The sequence below is a fragment of the Apiospora hydei genome (genome assembly GCF_038363865.1).
Source record: "Apiospora hydei strain CBS 114990 chromosome Unknown utg000004l_segment0_segment0, whole genome shotgun sequence".
Classification (NCBI taxonomy): Eukaryota; Fungi; Ascomycota; class Sordariomycetes; order Amphisphaeriales; family Apiosporaceae; genus Apiospora; species Apiospora hydei.
The window spans coordinates 7,097,689-7,122,242 of record NW_027117363.1 but is presented as its reverse complement, the minus strand read 5'-3'; the positions used below and the strand labels follow the sequence as shown (position 1 = coordinate 7,122,242).

The 24,554-nt window shown below is 53.1% G+C and overlaps 5 protein-coding genes across 5 annotated transcripts; 2 read left to right on the top strand and 3 right to left on the bottom strand.

Moving 5' to 3' along the window:
- Positions 1 to 659: 659 nt before the first annotated feature.
- PG997_004766 (uncharacterized protein) lies at positions 660 to 2,720 on the bottom strand (the record flags this gene model as incomplete). The annotated part of the gene is made up of 6 exons (XM_066809081.1): positions 660 to 863; positions 937 to 1,089; positions 1,143 to 1,311; positions 1,436 to 1,827; positions 1,886 to 2,242; positions 2,298 to 2,720. The coding sequence occupies 6 exons, from the start codon at positions 2,718 to 2,720 to the stop codon at positions 660 to 662; spliced, it is 1,698 nt and encodes a 565-aa protein (XP_066672699.1).
- A 4,138-nt stretch (positions 2,721 to 6,858) lies between these two features.
- PG997_004765 (Chitin synthase 4) lies at positions 6,859 to 10,878 on the bottom strand (the record flags this gene model as incomplete). The annotated part of the gene is made up of 3 exons (XM_066809080.1): positions 6,859 to 7,271; positions 7,348 to 10,557; positions 10,866 to 10,878. 3 exons carry the CDS (start codon positions 10,876 to 10,878, stop codon positions 6,859 to 6,861), a joined length of 3,636 nt encoding a protein of 1,211 aa, XP_066672698.1.
- Positions 10,879 to 13,308: 2,430 nt separating this feature from the next.
- PG997_004764 (uncharacterized protein) lies at positions 13,309 to 13,764 on the top strand (the record flags this gene model as incomplete). Its single annotated transcript, XM_066809079.1, has 1 exon — positions 13,309 to 13,764. One exon carries the CDS (start codon positions 13,309 to 13,311, stop codon positions 13,762 to 13,764), a length of 456 nt encoding a protein of 151 aa, XP_066672697.1.
- Positions 13,765 to 17,407: 3,643 nt separating this feature from the next.
- PG997_004763 (uncharacterized protein) lies at positions 17,408 to 19,580 on the top strand (the record flags this gene model as incomplete). Its single annotated transcript, XM_066809078.1, has 3 exons — positions 17,408 to 18,503; positions 18,536 to 19,261; positions 19,321 to 19,580. Coding segments are annotated over 3 exons (2,082 nt in total), but the record flags the coding sequence as incomplete, so codon positions are not given.
- A 1,534-nt stretch (positions 19,581 to 21,114) lies between these two features.
- PG997_004762 (uncharacterized protein) lies at positions 21,115 to 24,322 on the bottom strand (the record flags this gene model as incomplete). The annotated part of the gene is made up of 3 exons (XM_066809077.1): positions 21,115 to 23,401; positions 23,486 to 23,904; positions 23,972 to 24,322. 3 exons carry the CDS (start codon positions 24,320 to 24,322, stop codon positions 21,115 to 21,117), a joined length of 3,057 nt encoding a protein of 1,018 aa, XP_066672695.1.
- Positions 24,323 to 24,554: the final 232 nt, after the last annotated feature.

Sequence of the window (24,554 nt, the reverse complement as noted above, 5' to 3'; positions counted from 1 at the left end):
ACAGCCCATGCCTGCATGCTGGTACGCGCGCCTGTGTATATGGTTCAGCAAGTACGCAGCAAATCATCACACGCATAATGGGCTTTGAGTCTCCGACCCATGCACAAGCGCCATGCCGTTCTTTTCTCTTCTGGAGACGAGACACAGAAGTATAACAACCGCGCGAGTACACCCTTCTCAGATGTGTGAATGCCATCAGGTTATACGCCATTGATATGCATATCTATATGTCTGTGTGTGCTTGCTCGGACATTGGTATCTAGTACACACAACCCTCTCATATATTGACCCGCCGACGTTATCTGGTCCATGGGTATAATCCGAAGACTGCCGCTATTCGTCATTGTTCGATGCCCTCTTAAGCTGCACACACACACACACACACTATATATATATGTTGTCACCAATAGTCTCCAATCCGCAACAAGCCTGTTTCCCTGATCCAGGCCCGAGAAAAAAAGTAACATGGTGGACGACTGTCAATGCAGAAGTGGTGATGCCCAAATAGCAACCTGAGGATACGATGATCAAGAAGATACAAAATGATGAAAATGAACAACACCACGCTAGCTAAGATGATATGCCCGTATGCATTTATACGCCTTACCCCTGAAATAACCGTGGGATCGCCCACTGCCTGTTGGCTTAAAAATGTGTTTTTAAAAGGGATCCAGGTTACCTGATACAAGAGCCCTCCGGCGGCGGTGTGTTACCGTCTCAAACGCCCCAAGAGGGCCCGAGACTTCGTGCCGCTTCGGTACGCGACGGGACCAGTCCTGTCTGTTCTCCTCGTCGGCTAGATAACTATACGAGTCCTCGGCACCGGCGTCGCACCGGTCCAGAGACATGAGTCCACCGCGAGCCTGGTCCGTGATTAAAGTTAAAAAGATTCTGCCCGTCATCGGCAAAAGCGGTGCCACCAATCTCGCCGAATACGTCGATCTTCTGTTTCGTCTCGAACGTCAGCGCATCGATGATGTTGACGACATCTGCTTCTTCTGCCGCGACCAATACTCTCTTCCCCGAGCCGAGGGGCGAGAAGCACAGGCTTCTAGCACCCGACATTTCCATGCGCAAGACGGCCAAGGGCTGGCAGCGCCATTGTGGTTCCTTCTCCACATGCGCGCGTCCCATATCCTGACACTCTTGTCTTGGAAGCCAGTGGCGACGGTCCACCCATCGGGTGCCCAGTCGCAAGCGAATCCGAAATCACGGTGGCCCTCTAGGTCTTGCAGTGTCTCGCCCGTCTCGGCATCGGCGATGGTCACGTCCACGCAATCGCCAACCATCACACGAAGCCTCTTGTCTGGGCTTTATCGCGGTACAGTTCAAGGGATACTGGTATTTGGCTTCGGAAAGGATGCTGTTAGTGGACAAGTCGACCACCCTGAAGCCGTGGTCATTCGAGGCGAAAGCAGCCAGAGGCGCCGAGGACCGTCGGCATGGATAGACCTGAACATGGTTCGTGATGCCGCTCAGATGGTCCGTCAATCTTCCCTCGGTATAAGAGAGGTTCTCGGAATGCAGACTACGGAAGCGATAGTCGCCGTTGAAACAGCCGACCATCAAGATGTCGTTCGTAGCAGTGAGGGTGGACACTTGCATGTCTCCCTCGGTATCAAAATCCATGGCTTTCCGGGAGCGGCCGCTGGTGGGGTCTATCTCTTTGACGTAGCCATGGCTCGGGAAGAAAGCGCGCGTGCGGGATGCGCATCCCAAGATGTTCCTGAGCTGGAAATGTAGTAAACAGATATCACGCCTCAAGCTCATGTTTCGAAAGCGGTAATAGTTGTCAGACGGCCTGAGCATACGATCTGGTAGATTGGGCTGCGAGGTTCATTAGCCATGCCCGCGTCTCGGGGTGCTCCCGTGCCATGCTACTTACATTCCATTCTTCCGAGCCGCTTTTGTTGGTGTAGTTTCGGTAGGTCATCATGCGACGTTCTCGGGCCACTCTCCTCGGTACACCGAGATCCTCCCAATCGATACCCTGCAGATCGCACTTGTTGCCATGCAGCTGATTGTATTCCACCCTGGTTGAGCCCAGACCGACGTCGCCTAATTGCGCCCGCAGACGGCGAATATCCGGCAGCTTGCCGCGGCCATTCTCGGCCCATATTCGCATAAAGTCGACAAAGTTCAGGTTCTCGGGCGCCAGAGACAGAGGATTCGCGTTGCTGATGGGCATGGGGTGCAGTTGTTCGGCGAGCTCATCTTCCGTCACGTCGTCTATGAAAAAGCCCTGGGGAAAGCCTGGTGGTAACTGCGTCGGCCACGGCAAATGCGGGGGGATTCACTGGAGGCAATGGGCCTTGGAGGTATTCAGGCAGCTCGTGGAGCTGGGAGGGTAATATCGGCGGCAAAGTATACTGCTGGGTGTGGGCCATATGATGGGCAGCGCTGACGGCCTCCATATTGTCGTCGTCGCCCAGAGACAAGCTGTCGTCAAAGTCGTCCTGGTCCGTATCCAGCTGGGTGTCCATGGCTTCGGTGGCATGGGCCATGGAGAAAAGAGTGATGTGGGTTGTAGGCGGAGGGGGATGGTATGAAGAAGAGGAAGAGGAAGAAGAAGGGCCGGGTTGGGATTCGACTAATGCGACACCGCCGTGGTGCATGTGCTCCATTTCATGATGGTCGCCGGCGTCGCCAGAAGCGACGGATGATGAGGCGGAGCTGCTGTGATATGGCGGCCAGTAGGTGTTAGCATAGTGCGTTGTCATGTGTAAGTCGTCGGCGTGGGCGTGGGTGTGGTTGTCGGCGTCGCGGATTCAAAGGACGCGAGCGGGTAAGATGTGGTCGTGATGGTTGTCGGCGGCGGCGACGGTGTGGTGGGCAGCGGGCGTCTGGAGCTGGAGAGGGTGGTGGTGAGATTTACTGTGGGAGGTTATAAAGGCCAAAGTGAGCATGATCTCCGTCACCATGGGAAGTGGGCTGGTTGGAGATGGAGACGGGGATGAGGGCAGGGTGGGCATGGCCCACAATACAATGGCACCTTGCAAAGAGGAGGAGGAGGCACTCAGGCGCTGGCAGACTGGAGGGCGGCAGTGGGTGGAGCAGGCATCGCAGGCTGACCGGGCTAGCAAGTGGGCAGGTAACCGTAACCTACCGTTCCTTAAGAGGCCCGACTGTTTATTGAACCATGGCCCTCCACCGCTGGATTGATCAGATCAATATTGGTCGACCTGGCTTGACTTGACTTGACTTGATGACCGAGGGCGGGAAAGAAGGGAGAGAGAAAAGAAAAAAAGATGAAGACAGGGGGAAAAGAAGAACGGGATCCTGCCGATGTTTCGTCAAGGTTCATCTAGAAGCACGCGTCTCTTCGAGAGGAGTTGCATGGTTGATAGATTGCTTGCTTGATTGGATCGAATTGGTGTCAATGTGACATATACTTCTGTGCAAGTTGACAGCCCACTGTAGCGAGGGAGACAGAGAGAGACGAAAAAGAAAAAAAGGCCGCTGCACATGTGAGCCATGACACATGTGGGGAACGACTGTGAACTCTGAACTGGACGGAACTGGCTGGGTCGGGCCCGGTTACGTACAAGCTACCTACTACTACCTAAACCTTCAGTACGGGCCTCTAGTACTGACACTGACACTGACATTGGAAGTGCCTTACAGAGGCAGAGAGGTACCTAAAGCCTACAGGACCTGTAATACTTCCTCGATCCGACTCGAGCTGCATCACATCACTGGGCAACCCCTCAAATATACTGATGTCGTGCTCGGACAGGCAATAAATACATTTGATACACAGAAACAATATCGCTTGACGGAGAACGACCACCACATCTGGCGCGATCCTTTATGTCGATGCATTCCAATCGAGGCAGGCTGGCAGGGGCCGGTTGCCTTTACTGCTACCGTCGTCGTACAAGATCATCCCATCCCGAGGTCTGTCTGTACATGTATGTATATCGGCTGCATTGCATTGATGTACATACCCAACTGCAACCCCAACTATCGTCACAGTTCCTTAGCGCGCACCTGTCAAACTCGGAGCATCCACTCTCTCTCTCTTGCTAAACCCCGATTTGCCTGAGCCTTCATCAATTTGCCTTTCTCGTTGCATATGGTCATATACTACGACCATCCATTGTCAACCAGTCGATTGCTCGTCCGTGGCACTTGCATTCTGCTTGCCCTTGTATCATGGATGCATGATACGAAAAGCCCCGAGCCGAACACGCCGTTCCGCTCTTCGCGATTTATTTACCTACATCCTGACCAGTCTGTTCCGAGAGCATGATAAGTCATTTCTCCAACACCCGCCGGGCAGGCAGTTAGAGCATCCAATGAAGAATGATTGACACTGCCATGTGTAACTCGGCGCAATAATGCCCTTGTGGCTCAATCTGGCGAGAACAGGGATGCCTACATGCCTGCATGCCTACATTCTGGTTCCCCCTGCCATTACCGGCTGGTCTCGGTTGAGGAAGACACCTGACGCACCTGGCGGACATCACCCATTCAGAGAGGGGAGAGGGTGGTCAGCGCCATCCATGCATCCGTCCCCTAACAGCAAATCTTGCGTGTAGCGTTGCCTCCCAGCGATGTGGAACGGTGGCGTTGGACGTGGCCCTTCCTGACCGGTTACAACTTATATAATCCGACCCTGCCGTAATAACAAACAAACAGCCTCTGGCTGTCTGGTCCTCCTCGCCATATAGCGCTCCCTGTCTTGGGTTACGCCTCCCACGTCCCCAGCTCTGGCATGGCCACCGGTAGCAAGCGAGATGCGGGCCGGCGAGCCTGCACACCGGCTCGTCGGAAGCTGCATCTGACTGGCAATCAGTGCAGAGTCTAGGAGCCGCGACGGGCTTGGGCAGCTACTGTGACCGGCTTCCGTTGGGTGAGGTCGGTGATACTGTGTGCGCCACGCACCATCTTTTCGTCGACACGCATTGGTATCCTGGAACCCAGCATAGATGATTGCTTGTTCCACTCAGAACCCCTGCGAGGAACGGATCGCCGCATGCTTCTTCAGCTAACTAGGTCAGACCATTACCCAGAGAACTGGTATCAAACTGAACTTGCCCTTCCTAGACAGTAACCCAAGGCCACCCAGACAGCGAGGTCTGGTCTTTTCCTTTCTTCCAAAGTTCCCGAGATACATATTGGCCAACGCCTACCCTACCCCCTGACCATCATTGCGCTCTCGTTTTCCCCTTTGCCTCGGCCCTCTTCCCCACGTCACTTGTGATCACTGGTCGAGCCAAGCTCTGGCTAGTTCGATGCCGACGATGATAATGGATCGCGCCCAGTCTGATTCGGAATCTAACTGCGCGCACTGCCGCCCAGTCGTACTGATCAGGTCCTCCGTGGCCCAACCACCCCGACGGCGGCCCATACGACGTATCCGGTCTCCCTGCCCGCCGTGCTTGCCGGCACCGCGGATCCACGCCTCGTCCTCGCCAATCGGCGGCGTCGAACGTAGCCCAACCTCGTCACGACAAAGTGCCCTCAAAGCGACTGCACATAGTGCCGCCCCCCCGTCCGGTCCAGGCCGTACTGACCACGTCGATCAAGAAGACGCATTACCACTGGGGCCATGCCCAGCACGCCCGGGGTTCGGAAGGGCGTGGGCACCTGCGGGCATTGAAGCAAAGAATCGCCGACGTCGTACGTCACGGTTATGAGACTCGGGCCAACGAGAATAATTAGAGAGCTGACTGGTATACTCTCCCCCATGGCTTCTCTCTATCTGGACGATGATGATTGAGCCGCAGGTAAGTTTAGCTAGGCCAGAAATGTGTATATCCTTATTCCAGACCGGCCTATGTTGCACCAACCATATTTCGTAGTGTTACAGATGTACACGGTAAGACTTGGAATGAGCATGTACAAATCCGGAGAACTTATGTTTATGTATATATATTCCGGGCAATAGCATTACCATAGAATTAGTACTCGGTGATCTGCCTCCATGTCACTATGTTTAGATTTGATCAAAGATCATACCTAAAAAACCCCATGCAGCAGTGCTGGCGCATACTATGGTGAGATGTTTGCTGCCTGGCTCGTCAACATCAGTACAATACAGGGAACCGGGAGAACAGTTGAAACGCAACAAGCTTCCCTTGTTTCCCACGAAAGGAAACCATCACTACTGGCAGACGAAAAGCTACCATACACACACACACACACACCATACGCACGCACAAGTAGTGACACGACAGAGCTGATTCAAATCTAGTGTTCCCCGCATGACGAACACGACCGATACGGGTTCGGCTACAACTTAGCACAACATCAGCACACGCAGACGGGTAGACGGATGCACACAGGACGACCAACGAGCCGGTCATGACCTCCCTCCACCTGACGACTCGGGCGTCAGAGGCCACTACTGCTGCTACCGTGTGCAAAGCCAGTGGCTAGGCCGCTTGTACGACCAACCATCTGTCTATCTTTCCACATGGTGCCAGTGGCTGAGCTTTGCATGTCCTTGAGTGGCAGCAGTAATGCAGGCATACTAATAATCAAGGGGCTTGAGAAACAATATATGTTGTCATGTATCATATCAATTATCGGTATTAAGAGTTCCCTAGGATATTATCCCATCTGTGGTAGTTGTATACATGATTGCCACCGTAAAGCAGCAATGCTCGCCTGCAATGTTGACGCCGATTCGATGCCTTCGTAAGTAGCCGGTTTTCTATACCGAATAATCAAGAAAGAAAACGAGCAACGCCCGCTAAAAAGAAAAAGCCCCTGCGTGAACTGGACAGGTAAAGTCCGTTCAGCCCCATATATAGGCAATATATACCGCAATTCCTAATTCCTCGCTTGTACACCACCCATGCGCACCAGAGCCGCCTGGCCGCGCTTCCTTCCGATCAGACCGCAAAATGCTCAGGCATCTGAGTAATACTGGTCGTCATAGGGGTGTCTCCGCGGTAAATCAGCGTTGGGCCAACTATCCGCGACGTTGTCCTTTGATCCCCAGTAGTTGTTCTCCCTGATGCGTCGCTCGCGCTCGAATTCGGCCCAGCGCTTCATGGTAATCTTACTGCTGTCGAATTCACCTTCGTACTCGATGCCTGCCTTCTTGGTCTTTTCACCAGCAGTCTTTCGAGTATCACCCCAAGAGAAATCATCAAACTTCCAGAAGGCGTATGTAGGCAGAATGAAGTTCCAAACGGGAAGAGAGAGGAGATATATGAACATCCAGACAACATAGGACCATGAGTGCGCAGTGCAGACAATCAATACCGCAGGAGGCCAAGAATGAGACCCAGTAAGACGAGGGGTATAATTTGCGGCGGCTGATGTACGATTGAAATAATGACTGTAAAAACGTTAGCGTGTTACTCCTCAGCAGACTATATCGGTGCCACTTACCGACGTAGAAGGTGAAAGCAATGGCAGCAGGCAGGACGAGGGTACCAATCAGCTCGATGAATATAATAAATTGCATGCTGAAGCAGAAGGTACCGCACAAGTCCTTGACAAGAACAAGCTCCATGAGATTGTGGATCGTAGAGTTGATCCATCGGCGTCTCTGAGATAGGAGGACCATGAAGGTATCAGGGACAGTTGTCTTGCAGACGGCTTGGGGAACAAACACCTGCTTGCGTTTGGGGAAGGTCCGGAGCATAAGAGTCGTCAAGTATCGGTCCTCGCCCAGAAGAAGCAAATTCTTCTTGTGGAGTGTGTCGACCACATTCTCAGAGTAGTGCTCCACGACGTCGGGGTTTGCAAGAATTGGGACCCAATAGTTCTGCGCACCCTTGGGAGCCTTGATACGATACATGCAGAAACATCCAGGCAAGCAGGTGACGCCACCAAAGACGGACTCGAATGACTTCGACATGTGGTGGGAGATGAAGTATTCGAAGACCTGAATAGCGGTGACCCAGCTGTCGCGCTTGTTGGCAATCTTGGTCTCGCCGCAAAGACCCATGATATCGGGGTCGCGGACGAGAGCGCAAAGCATGTGAGTAAGACTGTCAGGGAAGACTTTCGTGTCGGCATCGACCATGAGAACAGCCTCGTAGTAGTCGGGAGAGATGCCGGTTACCTTCCAGAGACCGTTGAACATCTCAAACTCAAGTTCCGTCATGCGTTCATCAAACATAACCTTTTGCAAGAATGACATCAATATTATCTGACTGTCACGCTTGCCGCGGTTTCCGGCCTTGGACTTCTTCGATTCGTCGGGCGTGCCACACTTGACTACAACCATCATTGGTACGCGCTGCTGTCGCTCAAGAGGCACGGCGGACTTAGCGCCGTAATCGTAGAAGCCAGCATAGATCTTAGCCATGTTGTGCCGCTTCGCTCCACTGGCAACCGCAACGTATGAGAATGCCTCGACATCTTGGGGCGCGGTTGCATGATCCTTCATCATACCAAGAGCGATATCAGGTGTGGTCATGGTCTCCCCATGGCCTTTAATGAGACCATCGCAAATAACGAGGATGACTTTGTGGCTGTTGGGGTAATCAGTCGTGGCAATCGAATCGAGTGTCGTTCGCAGACCCAGCTCGCCCTCGGAGTAACACGTGACAAGACAGATCGAGTGAATTAGGGGGAATCCAAAGGGCTGGTAATCGGCGGGAGGTTGTGGAACAACTGCCTCGTGTATAAACCCAGCAGGACCAAAACTATCCACCGGGTTCATGCCACTCGAATAGGGGTCTGAGTTGAGGAAGCTGGCTCTGCTGTCGTTGCCTTGCCTATACATAGAGTTGGGGTGCAACAGCGGCCCCGTGGAAGCTTGGCTAGCCATGGTAGTGGGCTGGGGGCGCCGAGGATTGCGGTCAACACCATAGGCGGCTGAGAATCGCGAGGTGGTAGGAAGGAATGTACTGGCACGCTTGCTGGTTCTATCCGAGCCACCTACACTGCTGCTTAAATCACCAGGCAGCCGGGGCGGAGCGCGGTAGATGTCTTCGGTCCAATCTTCAATCTGCTGGTTTCTCTTTTTCTTGTTCCCTGACTGTGATGTTTTGGGAGCCGCATACTTCCGGCTGATAAACCATTGGAAGACTATGGCCAGACCGAATCTTGCAACAACAACGGACAGAATGAGCACAAGGGAGAGGTATAACACGACCTTGGATGCAATGCAGCCGACTGTGTCGGTATCAACGGTGCCAACCTTGATAATCTCTTCAAAGCATTCAGCAAGTTGTTTGTCGGCAGAGGTCTGGAATGACCGGGTAATGTCACGCCCATGAATGAGGCGGTTGGCCATGGTCCCTCGATCTCGCAGCTCCTTGAAGCGATCTGGAATATCCACTTCTTTCTCATCGAACCAGTAAAGAAGGTCGAGATCCAGCACATTGCCAGAATAGACCATCAAATTTCGTGAGTTGTTCTTGATATCAGCCCAGTTGTAGAAGACGTCCGCGGTGGAGTGGAGCTTGAGGTAGAACTCATCACGCGCCGCCTGAGATGTGTGACACGCATACCCAGGGTAATAAGTGACCGTGTCGTTAGGCTTGGAGGAACCGTCCTGGTTGAATGGTTTGCAAGGGAAATACCATGCCAAGCTATCAGGGTCATTGGCATTGCGCGGGATATCGGAGTTGCTGGTCGCGGTGATCATACCCTTGCACTTTCCGTTGACATTCTGGAAAAACTTCCATCCTGTCCACCATGTTTCTCGGGCAAATCGTACAAGATGTTGGGCAAAGTCTTGTCCAACCGGAGAGGATACCGTCCGCCGGGGGTGCCCAGACTTCGTCAGATCGTAAGCCGTACCGTGGAAGATCATGTAGCCGTTGCCGACCTCGTTGACGCGGAGACGGGTAACTGGTGAGCCGCAGACCGCTTGCGTGAAACCGAAAGTTAAGAAGCCCACAATGGCCATGATGAGTAAGATGAGACTAATAAGGCCCATCTTCTCTCGCCACGCTCGCCTCTCAGCTTTCGATTTCCACCCACAACAGCTGAGGATGAAGTCGGGACACCATAACGTGACCACTGCGCAGTAGAAATTCCACGGGCTAGGAGGGCTGAGGACCTCCTTCGGTTGCTGCCTCTTCCTCGCGTCCTTGGCCAACCGACCGCCTCCCGAAGCCCGCCGCCGTTTTGACCTTGAGTGTCTTTCTTTTTCGGGGTCACCCCTACGCGACTTTCGCGGAGGCGAGTTTTCTGACCCATCGTCAGGAGAGCGGGCCGTCGACAGATCCGTCGTCCCATCCAGGTCTTCCAGAATTGGGTCATTTCCAGTGGACGACGGCAACACCTCCATATTCGCAGCATGTTTTCGATAATGATAGTTTGGGTGGTCTTTTCCGATGCGGTTCCTCTCTGGGCGAATCAGGCTCCTTTTGCGCGAGATGGTCTGTTCGTCACGAGGGAACCCGCCACTTTCCGTATCTGGGGACAGGGGCAGTCTCTCTGTTGTGCCGTTAGGGTGATCACTCGTCTCGGCGTAAGAGGCGGTGGAAGGCGCACGTTGATGGCCCTGTCCGGTGACTGGGAAATATCCTCCCGTCTCAACATCGCCGGGGCGGTTACGCCGCGACGGGGATTGTCGATACGAGCTTCTCGTCTCGTGCGACGGCCGACCCCCGGCCTCTCGGGGAGCGACATCCTTTCCTGTGCGAAGAGCGGTATTAGCAAGCAGTGCCGCGAACAGCAGGCCTAAAGCGAAACGTCGGGCTCTTGTTGATGACGGTAACACGAGAAGAAGAGCAGACTTTGATCGGGCAATTGGGAAGATGTCCTCTCCGTCAGCGCGAACCGGCGCGGTTCGTTATAAAAAAGTACAAATGACGCCAGATATCGGCGTATGACAATCCAGAAGCGACGTCAAAGCATCAAAATGAGAAGGGGGATGTAAACGGCCAACGTGGATTGGGAAGATGACGGACGGTGAGATTCTCGCGATAATGAAACTGGCAGACCAGACCAGACCATTCCCAGAAACAAGCAAGCCACTGTTATGCCATGTCAAAAGAAAGCAGGCAATACGTACAATTGATGGGTGGGCTCGTCGCAGCGGGCAACAAGAATGGCAGTCAGCTGCAGCTAGGAGGGAGATCCCTGCTCTGGCGCTGCGACCAAAACCAAGGTCGGTAGCGCTACCGTAGCCAAAGTGTGTGGTGTGGTGTGGTGTGTGGGTTGGGGGAGGTGGCAGGGGGCGCTTCGGGTGCAGTGCAGGACTGAGAGACGGGGTCAGGTGCCACTGATGCGCGAAGAAAGCAAGTCGCAGCACCAGGTCCAAGTCAACAACTGCGGGCTGGCAAGGGCTGGCAAGCGTGGGTAAAAAAAAAGAGGCCTTTTGCCGATCCTGGGCTCTCTGCTCTGGGCTGCTCTGGGCTGCTTGGGCTGCTTGGGTTCTTGAGGCTGGGTCCCCGCTTCCCCTTTTTCCCTCTCTTGGACCGCTAACGAAAGCCGCGGGTTGGAGGTTTTGATTGGAGTGATTTCCCGCCGTCGCCGTCTCTTTCACTGCGCACCGCGATAGACAGCAGAGCGTTCCAAGGCGAGAATGAGAGGTGCGGATAGCCCAGGCGAGGCCAAATCTGCAGAGGAGGAAGAAGGACAGATGGGACGCCGTGCGTCGTTTCCAGTTTGAACCGTCTGCTGAATGACAACACCCACGTGGGTCTTTGTTGTTCGGACTGTAGGCTGGCCTTGCGAGGAGGGCCGTCCGCTTCGAGTCGGTTGGAGCGCGGAATACGTCCCTTGAAGTAGGTAACAAGGTAGGCAAGCATGCAAGATTATGCGTATTATGAACGAGGTAGCGAAAAATAGAAATCAGTGAAAATAGTGACAGAAGCGATGCAATTGGAACGATGGACAGGAAGGAGAAGCGGCTGGGTGTCGTCGCCGCCCTCGCTCGACTGGACTGGGCGCTGGGCACTGGGCACTGGGCAGGAGATGGCTGGAAGAAGGGATCAAATCGGTGGTCGCTCAAGTCCACTTCGATTGATTTTGTCCGATTTGCATCCTGGCCACAGTAATGAATGGGGGCCAGGGATCTAGATTCTAGCTGAAAGGCATGGGACAGTATCAATTGGGCCTGGCCTCTGCTTGTGCCTGCTCTTTCAACACTGTATAGGAGGGAGATCCCTGCCTGTCGTGCCAGGGGGCTGTTTGGCTGATTCGTTCTTTTCTTCTTTGGCCTTCTCGTGTTTACGACCTACCAATCATCCAGCGTCACAACTCTAGAACTGAGCCCATCGAGGCTAGAGGACGACTAAGAATCCTTATTGGGGGCGGCCATTGGGGTCTTTGACGAGGCTAAAGCCGTAGCGAGACCCGGACAATGTACTTGTGCAATCAGGAAGGCATAAGCAGCATCTCGCCTAATCTTAGTTGGCCTGCCGACAGACAGGGCTTCATTGAATTGAGTGGCGGTTAAAAAGCCTGGCCTTTTTCCATTTGTTTAGACTATGCTGTCTTTGCAACGGCCTGGGCAGATCATGCACATTCATGATGGTCTACGATACATGTACAAAATGGAGTACTTTCTAATTCGGAAAGAGGTCCTCTAGTATCTCGCTCGGGAGCTGTATTCGGATGCCGACCAAACCAGTGAAACTGCCACTGAGGCAACAAAGTTTGGATGAGCATCCATTCCTCCATCGGCCTCTTACAAATGCCGAAATGGTCCTATTCCACCCATACATACTAAGTCGGTAGGCAATGACTGTCAGTCAGCCTTGATATGTTCGGTGATTACATGTAGTTTACTCTGTGTAACGCTCGCTCGCAGATTTGTACCAACGGTTTGTTGGTGTGACCGAGTCTTTCCATGCACGGTTTACTATTCAAATTCAAGCTTCAAGCTATTACACTGTACCTTCCCACAATACCTTATACGAAGGATTGTCAGCAAGCCCCCCATAGCTCCTTATACAAGCCTGCTGAAGGTGCTTATTCAATTGCGATGTAGGTGCTTGGTATGCAGATAGGTATTTTAATAACGCGTTTTCCAAACTACGAGACGTCATCCACTAACGAACCATAACTCAGGGTTTGGATCGCACAGCGTCATGTCAAAACAGCCAGTTTCAGGCATCGGAACAAACGAGAGTCAGTTCCACGAATTCAAGATGCAGCCACCTAGATCGGCTCCTCACGGTCTATCGTACGTGGAAATGCATCAATGGGTATGCATGTGGGTAGATGGACTGTGGTTGACATTGAATCTTGCGCCTAGCCATATTGCAGTCAATATCATACAAGTTCCGACTCTTCGTCAAAGTTATTTAAGTATGTATCTGGAAGATGAAATCGCCGCGGTGGGCGCGCGCATCAAACGCCGCGAATCAAAGCAGAGATTGGCATTCCAGTCTTGGATTCCAACGTGGACCTCAGTGATCGGGAGAAGCCGTGCTTACGATGGCGGTAGATCTTGAAGCCGGAGAACTGCATCGCTTGTTCCACCAGATGGTCAAAACTCCTGGAACAACCAAACCAAGCTCCATAGATCTGACTTTGACAGCCATTGTCGGGTTTCGATTCAAGGGTCTCGGAGGAGAGACTGTTAGAAACCGGCATACCCCTGTCAAGACCGATATGTTCTGCTTTGCTCTCCTCAATCTCAGGATGAAAGGTGTCATCAAGTGCTTCGAAACCTTGCCTCGGATACTGCACAGGAAGAGTGGCCGCCACGAGTCAGAGCCTCAGAGGGAGGGATTGCACGTCGCAGCGCAATCCGACAGCAGAGTGAGAGGTTGTGCAAACAAACGCTGCCCGGCCGGGGATACCGCTGTGCGGAACAACGGCCCACCTAAGGAAGGCTGTCTTCGTAACCAGGCGGCATCAGGCAAAGCCGAGTCCTTAGAATTGATGTGACTCTCTGATACGCTACGATCAATATCTTCGAACACACTCTTCTTGTGAGCCCCCTGGGAGTCATGGTGACTATCTTTCGTATGCCCAAGGCTTTTTGTTTTCTTCTTTTCTCTTTCTTCCTCTTTAAGCGATGGCGATGGCCCAGCCCCCAATGGATGTCCCAAAAAGATGCAATCGATGCTAAATACGAGAGACGCTAGGCTGCAAGCTCCGGCAAGGGACCAGCTTATTGGGTACATAAGGTAGCTGTCAATTCCGGTGAATACTTGCCAGGTACTTCCTACGAAGATGGGGTTCATGATGGAGGGGTTCTAAGGTGCGTTCTGTGAGTACGTATAGTGGGTGGGAATCGAACCCCATGCTGTCCGCCAGATATAGAAAATTCGCTCCGGCTTCAGGTTGCATTGATGCAGACATGCCTACGACGATATACGAGAGTGATTGCATTTTCTAAAGCCGGCGAATTCCACGTGGAGGCTATCGGATTTCACATGTCGTATACAGAATGCGTTTCAATCAATGAAGTACGTTGGCATGTACGTATGCATCAGCTGCAGGCTGAGAGTTACCAATGTGGTGAAACAACACCAGAAGCCCAATGCAGACGTGGCTGTCCCCGCTAAGATACTTCGGGCGCGCTCAGCTGAGCCCTTCGATGAGCGTATCAATGGCTTCCTCCTCGTGTTTTTTTTAGAAGTTTTATTTTATTTTAATCCGTATTACGATGGCATCTCGCGGGGGGGGAACCAATGGAATTGGTGAAGGACTATCTTTGTAGCTGGAAGAAATAGCCCAGTGTCAACTCTTTGCAGTACCCTCCAACCCCCTTTCGCACAAGGATCATTGCGTGGATACCGACTGTTAGTAGCTGCGATCATGCAATTTCCAGGGTCCAAGTCCACTTTTCCACCCGCAGGTTGAGATTTCACGATGCCAGGTTGGAGTAAAAGCACTGCAAATCAATTCTTGGCGCGGCGTTGCGTACGAGGAAACAGATGGGAATCCCTGCCATGGATGCCATGCCCAAAACGCACCACGCCCAGTCAACTGACACGGTCAAGACAGCTCGCCTTGCTGAGCTGAGAAAGAGACGCCTGTGGTACGAATGGGCGGCTGCTGCGGATAGGCGGCATCGCATTGGTGTCTGGACTTACATGCATCTTAATATTATAGACTCGGTATGTGTCTATCAATAGCACCGAAACAATTTCTCTCTCTCTCTCTTTTGGTACTGGCGGAAGAGCGGCTGATCCCAGCGGAGACAGTTCCCACGTAGCACGAGAAGAGGTCAAAGGTGTGTCCTGTCATTGTATCGAGCCTCCGACTTCCATACTTATCGTGTACTTATTGTGTGCTCTCTCCTCATGCTTCTCCACCGATGCCCTAGCAAACTCATACGATTTCACTGTCCACACCCTGAATTGCGAGATTGGCCTGCGAAGATCTTCTCGGCTCGATATAACCACCAGGCCCGAATACACAGTTGTGGTTGGGAAAACTGGGCATTACGTCAGTCGAGACGTTGGACAAAGTGGAACTTTCTCACCCCTACACGAAGTACATGCACTGACTGTAGGGATTGAGTTGCCGATCCAAACTCAAGGCCGGCCGGCCTGCAGCCGCCATAAGCACATAGGCATACGGCTCATACGATAGTTCTACATAGCTGATCCCGAGCGGGAGGACGATGGGAACACCTGCAGCAACTCTGTTCTCGCAGGGCTGGCCAGCTGGGACAGAGGTAACCGCCAGCTTCAAATTTCCCGCAGGCCGCCTTCGACTTTTCGAATAGATTTTGCATAGGATTTGACGGACGTTGGGATGGCATCGGCCCCTGTTGGCACGCGGGACGCTCGCCAATGTTGCAGCCCGCGTAACACCATTGGCAAGGGCGCTTCTGTTGATTGCTTGACACAATCGCCCGGTCCTCTAGCAGGAGAAGTCGACAGACTGGCGAGAGAAGGCAGTCCTCGACCGGCCATGCAGCCGAGCACAACATGGACGGGATGGTCTGGGTACCAACCCGAAACGCACTGATGAAATGAGTAACAAACATCACGACATCCACACATGCACTAACAGCACTAGTCCCCTCCAGCTTGTTACTACCTTTCTGCCTATGCTCGCTTCTTGTCACCTGCTAGTACCCGGGTTCTCCATGCCAGTTCCTAGTGCAGATTCAAATATATCCTGTGAGTGGTTAATCACTACTCTACAGAGTTGAGCATTACCAATTTCTTCGAGATGCCCGTTTCTTATAACCAGAGGCCCTGAAGTTGGTAGGTACATAAGGCACATACTTTTGCGCATAGTCAGATGTTTGTGGTTTGAGCCAGGTTGGCAGTTGGTGACTGCCTATGGGTAGGAATCGAGTCACTGAAATATAGTTGATATCCACTATTCACTCGGTCTGAGTAAGTACATGTATTTTTCTACACACGTTGTCACCCATGGCATTCCTTTACTCCAGTTGATCCGGCGGAAGAGAGAAGAAAGCCGTGGTCATTTTCGCATTCCCATTGGGCACATTATGCCTTCTTCGTCCGGCCGCCTTGTCCTGTCCATTGTCGAGATCAGTCTTCCCTCGTACAAGCCGGCTTAGTCTTTCGATGGTCCGGCCCACCCAAGCCCCAAGCAGACCAGCCCCTTCGCCCACGTTCAGCTCCGAGGTGCCGGGGCGCAATACCGGCCAATATACCAACCGAGTTAACAGACAGAGTGGCAGTCAGTTGGGAACTTGAACCTGGGATCCATTTCTGCGGCAGGCTAGCTGGTACCTGGCCAGTACAAGCCGGGGGACTACTCTCCCTAGGGTATGTACAGCCAGCCCACAGTCCACAGTCGCCTGCTCCCAAGGCTCCTCCAGTCTGCTGGTTCGGTTCCCCATCATTGAGAATGACTTACGGCTGGTACCCTAACGAGTTTGAAAAGCAGGCGATCGACCCGCTAAAGCCTCCTCCCCCCCCAGTGCCCGCCCCAGGGGCCTTGCATACCACCTGCACCTTCCCCCGTTACTGACTTGAAGTCTATTTTCCGATTCAACTTTCTTGTTGTTTTCTTTGACTGACTGGTTGCTTGGCTGACTCTCCCAGCGGCCGGCGACGTCCAAGATAGCCTCCCTCTATTGTATTGCCTCCCCAGCGCAAACAGCCTTGGTCTTGTCCTGCGGGCCTTTGTCTTATTCACTTTTCCTGCCCATATGCGCTGCTTTCCAACATTTGCATCAGATATCAGACTTATTTTGAGATACCCTCCACAGCTTTTGCCCTTGTCGCACTTTTCGTCAGAAGTCGCCCATCAAACTCCGAAACGCCGACTTCGACTCCCTGGCCCATCTTGGCCTACGCATGTCCATTTGCCTCCCCTGATCCGTTTGCTGCCGTAACAATCACCACATCACTTGTTGCGACGGCACAAAGAATTACCCGAGTTGTTGCTGGACGGCTGTGGTTTTGGGAACTCGAGCAACAGGGTCGATTTTGTTGCAAAAAGGGCAGCCAACCGATCTCGTTTGTACCTTGGGTTTTGAATACAAGTCAAAGCTGTATGGGAATTGGCTGCCGCGGTTGGACGATCCTGTGTAACGCCCTCGCGGTCGTCAACGGTCTCAAGACTTGTGCAATGGCTGCCGTGACCTCCAGCCCCCGCCGCTGAATCCGCCGTCTCCGACCCGATCTACACAACGGAACCCCACGGTAGCCCCGATCGTTCGCCAGAGCGCCATAAATGGGGCGGGACTGAGGAAAGCGACTCCAAGCCCTCCCCGCTGGCGATACCGGACGCTCCCAAGATGAGAGCTGCGCCGGTCTCTCCAGTTCGTGTCAGTTTCCACCCCGACAACTGGGCCCAACCTTCGAACGTTAGCATTGAAGGATCGCAGGCGCAATCAATGCAGCCTGCAGCTTTAGAGCATGCGGGTGAGGGACGGCTGTCAGATTCAGACGCAACCGGCACGCTTCGTGCAAGCTCTGATACGTCACCCCAAGAAAGTATGGGTGAAAATGAGGCCAACGGTGATGGTCTCCGGCGTAGCCGTGACACGGATACGTCGTCCGGTACTCAGCAGATGGCATCGACGGAGTCTTCGGTTGCGACAAACGCCAGCTCCGTGTCACAAGATGTAGGCGACAGTCAACTTCTCTCAGAGGGGACTTCGCCGGAAGAATCGGTTGTCGATGATAGCGCTTCTGTTAAGCAACCCGTTCCACAGTTGCAATACCACCACCAGCAGCTCATGGCTTCATCTAGAGTCGCCAGTGCCCCTCTAGACGTCGACCCCAGGCCATCATCGACCGTCAACCTTAACGAACAGGGGATGGCCATAAATCGACATCTTACTCCAACTTCGGCGGCGTTCCAGAGGAGGAGTTCGATGCCTCGGCCACAGTCGACGTACTCGGTTTATTCGGACCTGAGTCCAAGAGGGCGGTCGCCCGGCTTGACGCGCAAATCTCCGGATGCACGCCCAACCTCGTATGCAGAACTACTGAACGTTCCGTACCCCCAGCCAGCGCCAGCACCGATCACTATCGACAATTCTCAGCTTCGAACTAATGTGGGGAGTAATGCCTCGTTGCTGAGCACGCAGAAGACGCTCGAAATGTACAGGCAGAACGTGAAAAAGACCAACGACCCCTCGATCCAATACTCTTTTGCCATTTTTCTCGTTGCCTCAGCCCAGGAACAAGGTGTCTCGTTTGGCGAAACTCCGAAAGGAAAGTTTCCAAGGAGGGAGCCACGTCAAACGAAGAAGGACAACCTTCTCCTGCAGAGCTAGTGCGTGAAGCCAAAAGTATCCTCACACGATTGGCCAATGGCGGGTACCCTTTTGCGCAATATTACCTCGCCGATGGGTATGCTTCGGGCCTTTTTAACAAAGGAAAAGAGGATTATAACGCCGCATTTCCCCTCTTCATTCTCGCTGCGAAACACGGCCACGCCGAATCTGCTTACCGCGCTGGTTTATGTTACGAATTTGGCTGGGGCTGTCGCAAAGATCCTGCAAAGGCTATCCAGTATCTAAGAACTGCGGCATCGAAGACCCATCCGGGCGCCATGACTCGACTGGGCAAGGCCTGCCTCGCCGGCGACTTCGGCGAGACTCGATATCGTGAAGGCATCAAATGGCTGAAGCGGGCTACTGAATCCTCCGACACCATTTACAATGCCGCTCCCTACCAGCTCGGTACACTGTACGAGACGGGCTACGGCGAAGACGTCTTCAAGGACGAGAGTTATGCTGCGGAACTTTTTACCCAAGCAGCCGAGCTTGGTCACGCTGAGGCGAGCTTTCGCATGGGGGATGCTTACGAACATGGCAAGCTGAACTGCCCGCGGGATCCCGCTCTCAGTGTCCATTTCTATACTGGCGCAGCTGAGGGTGGCCATGCGGGAGCTATGATGGGGTTATGTGCCTGGTATTTAGTTGGAGCTGATCCAATACTCGAAAAGGACGAGGAAGAAGCATACGAATGGGCACGCAGATCTGCGGATTTAGGTAGGTGGCCCAGTCCGAAGTGATACGATGCCTATGCAATACTGACTGAAACATCACAGGCTTCGTCAAAGCTCAATATACTGTCGGGTACTTCACTGAGATGGGCATTGGGTGCCGCCGCGATATTCTCGAAGCCAATGTCTGGTACGTCAAGGCAGCAGATGCTGGTGACGAGCGCGCTACACTACGCCTAGCTGCAATCCGTGCCGCTGTCAGTGGGAATGGCGCACCTATGGAAGTTGCACCACCTAAGAGTGCGAAGATGCGGAAGAACCCGCCCAAGGATGGCAAGGATGACAAGGACTGTTCGGTGATGTAATAACGGTGGCATTGCCCATCATCAAGACCTTTAATGCCATCTTGGCCGAGCCTCCCAGGAAGCCCCGACATCATCAGCTTGCGGCTTCGTTTTGGATATGTCCCACACAATAGCACGTCAAACATCAGCACGCACTAAACTACAATCATTGCAAGCTGGAATCGAGCATTTCGCGGCCCTGGACAATGATTGGATGGGTCCGTACATAGCACCCCAAAATTTCAGGACAAGGAACGCGGCAGTTTTCCGTCTTCATGCGGAAGTTTCTTCGGTTACGCACAGGATAGGAAAGGGTGGCTCTGTTTTTGTTGCTGTTCTTCGTTTTCTGCACAATTGCTCCCTGAACTCAGAAGGACATTGCATTTGCATTGTGTTCACGACTCGTTGCGTTGGGTGGGGAAAAGCATATGGCCTGGTCGCGTTTATAAGGCCTTAATGTCTATCTGGTGGTCGTGTCACAACCGGCGTTCGTTTTTTTCTTCTTCTTCTTTTCCCCGCCGCTGTTCTTTCTCTCCTATGTCTCTATTTTCCCATTTACGTCTTGTGGATATGACGACGTGTGGCAGGCAGGCTTGCATGAAGATGAGGAGATGACCGGAGACGCTATTTTGCTCGTTGCCGTTGTTGTTGTTGTTATTTGTGTTGAGCGTGCGAGTGAAATACCGAAAGAGGGAGAGAGAGAGAGATGATGATGATGAGACAGAATGAGGGAGCAAGCCACGATACCGAGACTCCCCCACCCCGCCTTGTTCGTTGTTGGATTCGATAGCTGTACAATACTCAACCGACAATCTGAATAATGCCAATTATACTGAACTCACGTGGGCCTGTGCTGCATTTATCCAACTAACTGGCTAGTGGCTGCGGTAGTGATGTTATGCTGTCTGGCCAGCAACCTGTTATGTGATGGTGAAACCAGCCCCCTTGAAATCCCAACCTCACACATTTCAACTCCGGTAAACTTTAGTCTAAACTGCTTCCCCTGGCTCAGTGTTTATTAGTATGCCAGCATGAATTATCTTCTCGTATGTAACACTTTTTGGTCTTGACGAAGTATGCAGGTCTGGTTGGATCTAGCTGGGTATGGACCTGAGTTACCCCCTTTATAGCTGTATTATTAAAGTCTGCTACATCCATGCATTACTACTTCTGTCTCGAGGTATATGCACCTCGTCAACAATCACCAGTAAACACATGCCATAATAAGAAAGGTTTAAGCATGAATCAGCAGAGGTCTTTAGTAAATATGCAAGGTATATACTAGTTCCACACACGCTACGCCATGCGATGAGAAGTAGAAGAAAACATAGAGCCCTCCCCTCCCAAGCAGGCTCTCGTGGAGTCATTATTAACGTGAAATCCCCAAAACGCCCCCATGATTTCTCGTAGACGGCGTGACAAAAGCAAGCGCAAAAGATCCCAACGCAACCCCGTCCAACCAACCCCTTTCCAGTCATCAAACTTCGGAACTTGGATGTTCATACAACCAAGATCGCCCTTGTCCATCACCAACACCCCCTTTTTTTCTTCTTTTTCAAGCTGTAGTAGATGTCTTCTTTCTCTCTTCGATATCCTCCCCAATTTCATGGGGTCTCTTGGGATCGACTACAGCCGTGAACCTCTCATCGCCCCAGCGCGCACCGATCGTGACCCAGACGTGCTTGCTTGGACCGCTATGGACTGTTTCGCGGCAGCCAACCCATTTGAGGCGCTTGTCGCGGGTCATGTTACTGTTGCCCATGCCCCCATTGGTGACCCACTCCTTGACCACATTCTTGATAAAGTCTACCTTGCGGCGGAAGTCGTTCGAAGACGGGATTCCTTGCAGCATGGGGTTGATCTCTGGCCGTTTGCGCGTGGTATTGCGTGTTGGGCGGATCGCGGGCTTGGCAGCAAAGTTGAGCAGGGTCTGGAGCGGGTAGCTGAGCACGGCACGCTCGTCGAGGGCGGTCTCGTCCAGTTCACCAGTCGCCATGAGCTTCGTGGCGGCCTCTTGAGGTAGATGCCAGAAGTGACACCATGTACCAGTGGCATCAAGCACGATCTTGGTGTGATCAGGAAGTTGAACTGCAGGTGCCCGTCGGCAAAGACCCAGCAGCCCACGTCGCCGATGCGCTGATAAAACGTCACGACGTTGCTTGGAGGCAGCGCAGGGTCTGTGTTCATGGGGATCTGGACGTGGCCTGTTTCGTCCGTCGCCTCTTGGTCCCGACCGTATGCCATCATATAGTTGGCAAACTTCTTCCACAAAATTAGATGCTCCCCTCTTTCTGTGGTCGTAGATGTCCTTCCCCACGGGGATTTTGCCCGCGCTTCCGTCTGGGTTCAGACCGATTTTGAACTGTGTGGGGTGCACGGAAACCGTGGACAAACCAGTCGAACCATTGTTCTCGAAGAACTGAATGGGCTGAGACATAGGTACAATCTGGTGCCGGTCCGAGTAGCTGGGGTCATGACGTCGCTGGCAGTGCCGCTCTGCCTCGTGGACCAAGATGCAGGAAGGAGGAAGCATTACTGGCTTACTGCCTTTGCCGCTGCCCGGTACACTCTTGAGAACACAACCCACGCTGCCATCGTTGAGTATATAGCCCAGTCCAAACTTGTTCGAGTAGTCGACCCATTTCACCACAATATGTGGCGGTGAGGGTGTCGTGGCCTTGCCAACAATGGCCATTGATCTCGAGTTCAACGCCCGCTCTAGCTCTGCCTGAAGACGTCGCAAGCGTTCAAGCACAACGTCGGGTTGGGTCTCTGGGACAGTATGCTGGCGTTCTGACAGACTGAAGAGCGTGCCCATCTGGCTTTCAGTTTGCGAAGCTGGAGCTGCGGCTGCTTTCGGAGCGAGCTTTGGTGCAGCTACTGGTGCAGGTGCAGGTGCAGGCGCAGGCGCAGGAGCAGGTGCACTGGCAGCACGGATGTCTTTCTCCTCAACCTTGATCAAATATGACCTCTTGCCTTCAGCCGGTTGAAGCCGGGAAGCTGGTACCTGGGTTCTTATGGGGAGTGAGATCCGCTCTGCCGCCGGCTCGGCAGGCTGTGACAGGATATTATCATCTGTGTTGCTCCGGGGTAGTTCACGCCTGGGGCGAGATCGTACCGTGCCGCTCGCCGTGGGCGCAATTGCCATCTCGGCCGCCGTACGAGATCGAACCACTCCAGCTGGCTTTGTCGGTCGACCCTGGGCTCGCTGCTGAGCTGCAAAGCTTTGCGGCGGCGCTCTGAGTAACCTTGTCGGGCCCGACTGTGTAGACATTGTTGACTCCTCGCCCGATCTGCTAGGGAGTTGCGGAGGTGGCAGAATCTGGGGCTGCATGAGCTTCTGCTCTCTGGCAACTTCGTCATATGGGCGGTAGACAATCCCCTCGACAAGCGGAATGATCGGGGTAAGTCCGGCTTTCTCTTCCAGCGCGACCTCCTTCCAAGTGCTCGCATAAACCTTCTGGACGTTGCACCAGGGACCGACTTCGCAAGTCCGCGACATTTCTTTCAGATTCTGTAGATTACGGGAAGCCATCTCGCGCGTAAGCTCGATCGTGTAGAAGTCCTCGCTGTCGGGCGGGTAGTCTCTGAATTTCGAGGTGATCTCGTTGAGTCTTGGCATATATCCCGAATAAAAGAAGTCGTGTTTGACGATGCTGTCGGGGTCGGGTCGCTTGTCGGCATCCTGGAGCATGTCCGCGACTATCTCCTTGGCCTCCTGGCTGATGTACTTGTTGGTCCCTTCAGGGCTAGGCCACTCATAGTCTCGGTTTCTCGCTCGCCGGTAGATCTCATCGGTTGTTGACGACTGGAACGGGGGTTTCGATGTGAGCATCGCAAACCTATGCAGTCAGTCAGTAAAGTTCCCACGCAAGTCTTGCTAGGATTGACTCTCACATTATAATGCCTAAGCTCCAGATATCAACCATATGGTCATGGCCTTTGCGGCCTTTTCCAGAATCTCGGGTGCGATGTAGTTGGGTGTACCACATAGAGTGGTTCGACGAATAGTCTGCATATCCTTGCCGGTAACCAGCAAAGCAGCAAGGCCAAAGTCGCCGATTTTGGTGTTCATATGTTTGTCGAGAAAGATGTTGCCCATTTTGAGATCTCTGTGGATGATGCCTTTGGCGTGCATATACTTGATAGCTCCAGCTATCTGGACAGAGTAGTAGCGCACCTCGGGTTCCGTCAGCCCCTTGCGGCGCTTGACCATGTCCATGAGAGAGCCGTTCGGGCACAGCTCCAGCACAAGATAGGTCGAGTTGTCAAACGAGAATGCTCGCAAAAACTGGACGATGTTTTGTTGGCGCATCTTGGAATGGATCTGAAGCTCGGTTTGGAACTGGACGCCATCACCTGTGAGTACGACAAGCCCTGAAAATGCCGATGGAAGTTGAGTTGAGACAAACCTTTTGCTCCATCTTGGGCGGCATCTTGCTCTTGACGATCTTCAAGGCATACCTCTTCCTGTGGCCAGGCATCTGCCCCTCGTAGCATACGGCAAAACCGCCTTTGCCGAGCATCTTGCCGACCTGGTATGTCGCGCCATCTCTGCGATCGGAGCTGGGCGGCTCATAAACCTGGGCCGGGGGCGGAGGAGGATGCTCCTTGTCTTTTTGAGCCGCCTTGGAAGCCAGGGCGGCTTTTACCTTGGCGGCGTCCACGGTGGCTCTGTTCGGTCCTTGGACGACGTTTACGTCCCGCGGGGACAAGGCGTCGGTATCAATGCCTTGCTTTGCTGCGTGAACTCTGTCCGCCATTTGACTGGACACAAGTTCGCCAGAAGGCAAGAGGGTGTGGCAAGCAACAGAAAAGCCTACTGGTCCCAGCAGGCTTCTGTTTGCGTTGTCGGGTTGGGGTCGATCTGCGGGTTGAAGGTAGAATATCAGCTTGGATTCCTCCCATATTGTTTTGTTGTGCTATGGTGTGTTGTGGCCATCGACGAGTTCGTTTTGGTGAGAGCGGTTCTGGCTTCCCAGAAATACCACCGAC